The sequence below is a fragment of the Hippopotamus amphibius genome, chromosome 17, assembly GCF_030028045.1.
Source record: "Hippopotamus amphibius kiboko isolate mHipAmp2 chromosome 17, mHipAmp2.hap2, whole genome shotgun sequence".
NCBI classification, from domain to species: domain Eukaryota; kingdom Metazoa; phylum Chordata; class Mammalia; order Artiodactyla; family Hippopotamidae; genus Hippopotamus; species Hippopotamus amphibius.
This window is the reverse complement of record NC_080202.1, coordinates 9,943,468-9,949,467: the sequence shown is the minus strand read 5'-3', so window position 1 is coordinate 9,949,467 and position 6,000 is coordinate 9,943,468. Positions and strand designations below refer to the sequence as shown.

Genomic DNA, 6,000 nt, shown 5'->3' with positions numbered 1-6,000 from the left:
TCACCCACCCTTGATATCTGATCAAATTCCTCATCCTCCACCATCCTCCAGGTGATATCTGATCACTCTGATCTGCCTTCAGCAACAATCCTGTTAGCAAAGAATTACCCTACCCTCTTAGTAATTCTCCACCCACTGACAAACACAACACGGGCACCACTACCACTACCCCACCCCCACCAGCCACCTCACTCTGCTCCTTGACTACAAATCCCCAACTTTTCTTTGTATTCAGAGTTGAGCCCAATCTCTCTCCCCCTTGCCAAACCCTATAGCAGCAGTTCCTGTACCCATCACAATAGTCCTCAATTTAAAACCTGCCTTATTATTTGAACAGTTATCATGAATAATCTTTTTAACAGGGATTTCCCTGGTGGCACAGTGGTTAAGAATCCACCTGCCAAGGACACGGGTTCGATCCCTGGTTGGGGAAGATACCACATGCTGCAGAGCAACTGGGCCTGTGAGCCACAACTACTGAGCCTGTGCTCTAGAGCCTGTGAGCCACAACTACTGCCTAGAGCCCATGCTCTGCAACAAGAGAAGCCACCGCAATAAGAAGCCCTCACACCACAAAAAAGAGTTGCCCCCACTCACTGCTACTAGAGAAAGCCCATGTGCAGCAACAAAGACCCAATGCAGCCAATAAATAAATAAATAAATTTATTAAAAAAAAAAAAAAAAAGACTCCAGCTCCCTTGACCTTCCCTGAGTTCCAAAGGGCAGATTCAAACAGTTACTAATCAAGGGAGGAGCAGCCAAATAACAACCTGAGGCAAGATTAAAGGGACCAGAGAAGCTCATCAAGATTAGGAGACCGACCACCTGAGATGAGATTAAGGGAATGCAAGTCCTGCTCACACCCTAATCTTGTCAGAGACCCCCCCCCACCTTTGAACCACTATTATAAAACCCCTCATCAAATCCTTCCGGGTTGGGACACATAGTTTTTTGGGGCAGAAGCCTGATGTGTCCCCCTTTGCCTGGCAAAGTAACAAAGTTCTCCTTTTCTATTTCACCCAAAAGTCTGTCTCCGTGATTTGATTCGGCACTGGTGTACAGAGAGGCCGAGCTTTCAGTAACAAAGGGAAAAGAATGGCGGCACTATGGACTCCGGGTATTAGTCAGGAGTCCTGGCTCTGTCCCTGGTTTCCTAGCAACTGCTGTTGAACAGGTGGTTGCTAGGCAATGTGGGGCCATCCAGACACTTGGGTAATGTCCTTAGCCTGCGTGGACACTGATCAGAGCATTGCAGAGTATTGTTAATCCTACAAGTGGCCACTGGGTCCATTTCTTAGATTTTCTCATCTATTAATTGCTTTTGTTACACAAAAAAATGTAACAATGGTTCACAAAGTCTGGAAAAATGAGAATGAAATTGCCCCATGATCTCATTATCCAAACAATTCAAAAATGTTTGGATATTCTTCCCATTTCAGCCTTTCTCTGTAGGAATACATTTTCATCTTTTTGTCATCCTAGCACATGTGGTTTTAAATCTTGCTTTTTTGACTTTGATTTAGATCATCACAAGCATCCCTCAAGCTACCTGAGAGTTTTCAGAATAACCTCTCAGATGCCTGTGCAGGAGGCCATCAGTGGATACACTATCATTTAATTAACTATCCTCCTCTTGTTCCAACGTTGAGTTTGCTCCAGTTTTTGCCGTGATAAACAGTACCCATCTTTCTGCAGAGAGCTTTTCTTTATCCTTTAGATCGTTGTCTTGAAATCAATACTAAGGCTGAGATGATTGTATCAAGGGGCATGAATATCCTCATGACTGTGTCTTGCTAAACTGTTCCCCTCGGAGGTGGTACTGGTTTTCTCAGCACTGACAATGCTGACCTGACCCAAACTAGGGTTCCCTTTTCTCTACATCCTGGTCAACATTTGTTATTTGCAGACTTTTTTAAAAATATTTATTTATTTATTATTTTTTGGTTGCATTGGGTCTTCTTTGCTGCATGCAGGTTTTTTTCTCTAGTTGCACAGAGTGAGGGCTACTCTTCCATGAGGTGCACAGGCTTCTCATTGCAGTGGCTTCTCCTGTTGTGGAGCACAGGCTCTAGGTGTGAGGGCTTCAGTAGTTGCGGCACACAGGCTCAGTAGTTGTGGCTTGAGGGCTCTAGAGGGCAGGCTGAGTAGTTGCGGTGCACAGGCTTAGTTGCTCTGAGGCATGTGGGATCTTCCTGGACCAGGGATAGAACCCACGTCCCCTGCATTAGCAGGTGAATTCCTAACCACTGAGCCACCAGAGAAGTCCCTATCTGTAGACTTTTTGATGGTAGCCATTCTGACAGGCGTGAGGTGATATCTCGTTGTTGTTTTCTGGACATTTCATTTAAACGGGATCTTACAACCCGTGTTCATATTCATCTGGTTTCTTTTCACTTGGTGTAATGTTTTTGAGGTTCATCCATGTTGTAGCACGTTTCAGTAGTTCACTCCTTTTTATTGCTGAGTAGTATCCGATTGCATAGATAAACCACATTTTGTTTATCCATTCACCATTTGATGGACTTTTGGATTGTTTCCAGTTTGGGGCTATTACCAAGAATACAGCTAGGGACATTCATGTAGTCTCTATGTAGACATATGTTTTCATTTCTCTCAGATAAAAAACCTGGGGGTGGAATTCCTGGGTCATATAGTAAGTGACTGTTTAACTTTTTATGACATTTACCAGACCGTTTTCCAAAGTTGCTGCACCATTTTACATTCCCAACAACAGCGTAAGTGGGTTCCACATTCTCCACCTCTAGCCACCTAGAAGCTCTCTCAGCTAGACTTGCTAAACTGTGAGAATGTGATCCTGCTGCCCACAGCCATTCACTCATTACGATTCATTGGACAAATTGTATCTGAGTACCTGCCACTATGTGGTAGGCTCTGGCCCTGCAAGAAGTCCCTGACAACTCTGTAAGATGGAGAGAGACAGCACGATAGTCCTGGTACCCCCTGGGCCTTTCAGTTTCAGGAAAAAATGAGTTTCCTGATGGCAGTTTGAGTTGGGTCTGCTGCAACAGGCAGGGCCTGCCAGTGTACCCCTCCAAACCACTGGGACCCAAGTAAGTCCTGGTGGCTGTTCTCCCCACATTCCACAAGGGAACATCAACCAGCCTTGGAACTTTGGGTGCAACAGAGGTGCCAGGAGATGGTGATGCCCAGCAGTCTGCTGCAGTACCAGTGGAAGCCATGGAAGGGCCTTGGGGATGCCAAGAGGACCCTGGGGGCAGGGGCAGGGGACAGGCTCAGGTATGGCAACCTTTGAAAGTACTTGTTCCTGATCTTCTAATCATGTGTGAGATGTCCAAAAGGCTGGGATACTGCGTTCCTGAATGAGGAGTAGGAAGAAAAGCACCACCACGTTAACGGTGCTACCTCTGGGCCTCAAGATTGTGGGGGCCCTTATTTTGCTACTCTTTTTGCTATAGTGCTTTCTAACTCTCACGTTTTCTGCAAAGATTATGTATTAGTTTTTTCATGTATTAAACTTTAAAATTAGAGAGAAAAAAAGGGGGGGCACAATATCTCTTTTAAAAGGAGAAATAAATCCTCGGGGAGGCTCCGGGCGAAGCTGGGATCCTGGCCATCTGCACTTCAGCTTCTTTGGCCCCAAGTCCCCTTTTCGAGCCCCTGGGTCCCAGTTAGCAGCTGGCACCCCCTCCTTCCTGCGCCCCACGTCAAGCTGCCATGGAAACAAGCCAGGTTGCACAGACACTCCTGAGGTGCCCGCCGTGGAGCATCCTGGAGATTGAACCTGAACAGCCAACCTCTGCAACAGGCTGGGGTGCTGAAGCCGGAGCCAGGAGCGAGAGGAGCCTCCACTGAGAGAGACTCTGCGCAGACCCTTCAGAACCCCTCCCCTCAACCAGGGCCCGCTGGCTCCGCCCCCCGCCGCCCCCTCCAGGCGGTAAAAATACAGCCGCAGCCCTGCCGCCTCCTTCCACTGCGCCTGGACCCTGCTCGGACCCGACCACCCGGAACGGGCAGACCTGTCTCGCCGCGCTCTTCGCCAATGGCTGACCAATTCTTTCAGCGCAAACCCTGGGACCTCGAGCAGTTTCGCCCGGACCAGGACTCTGACTCCGAAGGCCTGTTTGACAAGCCTCCTCCAGAAGAGCCCCGCGCTGTCCGCGGGCCCAAGTCCCCGTGGGTCGCGGGCAGGAAGGCCGGTCGGCGCACCGCCGGGAGGGCGCAGGGGGCCCGCCCCGGGCAGCCCCCCAAGGCCAAGGCGCGCCCCCCACCCCAGGAGGAGGCGCCTCCACTAGACGAGGGCTGCTATCTCGACCATTTTCCGCACCTCTCCATCTTTATCTACGCAGCCATCGCCTTCTCCATCACCTCCTGCATCTTTACTTATATCCATTTACAGCTTGCCTGACTGGCGGGGGCGGGACGAGATGCGCACAGGGCTGAGGCCGGAGGGAAGGAAAAGGAAGGGCTAGGCCTTTTGTGCCCGGAGACGCGCCGCCCTTCATCTAGCTTTTGATGCTTGTTTCTTTTCTTCTCTGCTTGTCACTACCGTTATCTAACTGTCCATCAGTAGGAACGTCCAAAGCAGCTGCCGCTGATGAAATAAGCATCTGGGGATTAGGGGAGGGAACACAGTCAGACCCCAACGTTTAGAATCTCGTGGTGCGATTGAATCCCATTTATAACGATGATAATGTCCCTGGACCCTACCGCTTTGTGATGTAGGGACACGCAGAGGGAGCCTGTCATTTTGTGTCTGGGGCGCGCACAGCGAGCCCAACCTTTTGTTCTTTAAGGGATAAGCCAGACCTAGGCCCGCGGCCTTCCAGAGAGGGCTCCTGAGGGAGGGTCGGCGCCCTGGCCCGGGATGGGCCGGAGCCCTGTGATGCTGCATCGCCCCCGGAGGGGCCAGCTGTGTCCCCGAGCTGACGCAGACAGAGCTCGGAGCGTGGGAGCTGGCGGACCTGAGCGCGCGGCGGACGCCGCAAGAGCGCAGGACACAGTAAGTGGCGTTTGTCGGAGTAGCGCGCCACCTCCCCAGAGGCTTGAGCTCACCCAGACTGTGCGTTTTCCCTGCCTTAGGCTTTGATGCCGCTGCTGATGTCGGGGCCGAGCCAAAACACAGCCGAAGAAGCTGTCCTGCCAGGAAGCCACGCTCTCGTCGTGTCCTGGACGACTTGGGACCAGTGGCCACAGGCCTCCAGGGATGCAGCCCCATCGCTTGCGCGCTGCGCAGGATGAGACTCTGGGGCCCTGGCTGGGGTCCACGAGGAGGGCTGTCATTGCCGTCTTTGGGGACTTGGGGGGAGGGGGCCTTCATCCTGGCCTGGAGCCCTTCCAGAGCTATGGGACCCAAGACAAAGGGGGTGAGGGAATGTCTCATTGACAAGATTTCATGCTAGGAAACTACGCAACCCCTAGGGGTTTGTCATCTCATACCCAAAAGGCCTGATAGCAAAACCCACCTTGGCAGGTTATTTACCCACCTACCATATCTGTTTACTCGTGAATGTTAAATGTCAAAGCCTAACGCTCTAATACGGCACATGCTTTACTTTGAAATGTCTGTAATTATGGTAGCTCTGATGGAATAAATCCTTTTTCAGTTTCCTTTATATGTTGTTCTTTATTAATTTCCATCTATGCAGTGGGCCCACCAAACTTCCTAGTCTGCTCCAAGTTTCATCCCATAATCTTCACAACATCCCTACTGTCCCGCCAAAGCAAATTTCATCCTATTATCCAGCATTCCAAGATGCAGCATCTCTCCACTAAATAGCTCTACAAACCTTTAAATGGCATTTTCTCCATATCATCCCGACAGCATACCAGTGTCCAGTTCTCGTCCCCTGACAGCAGGTCTGTCACTATCCCATTGTGGCATTATTCACTGCTCCTCAGTATTTAGTCCCCACTTGCCTCCATTATCAAGACACTTCTGTCCTGGACAGTCCCCCCGCTGGGCTCTGGAATTTGCCCCAATTCACCCAGCTTGTATCTTTATAAGATCAGTGTTTGCTA

General features: G+C 50.3%; 1 protein-coding gene across 1 annotated transcript; it reads left to right on the top strand.

The window, feature by feature from the left end:
• Positions 1-4,021: 4,021 nt before the first annotated feature.
• On the top strand, positions 4,022-4,387 carry LOC130839518 (uncharacterized). Its single transcript, XM_057713740.1, has one exon. It carries the CDS (start codon positions 4,022-4,024, stop codon positions 4,385-4,387), a length of 366 nt encoding a protein of 121 aa, XP_057569723.1.
• Positions 4,388-6,000: the final 1,613 nt, after the last annotated feature.

Bases quoted from the DNA above. Each gene is read 5' to 3' on its own strand.
- LOC130839518 (XM_057713740.1), top strand. From the start codon at position 4,022: ATGGCTGACCAATTCTTTCAGCGCAAACCCTGGGACCTCGAGCAGTTT.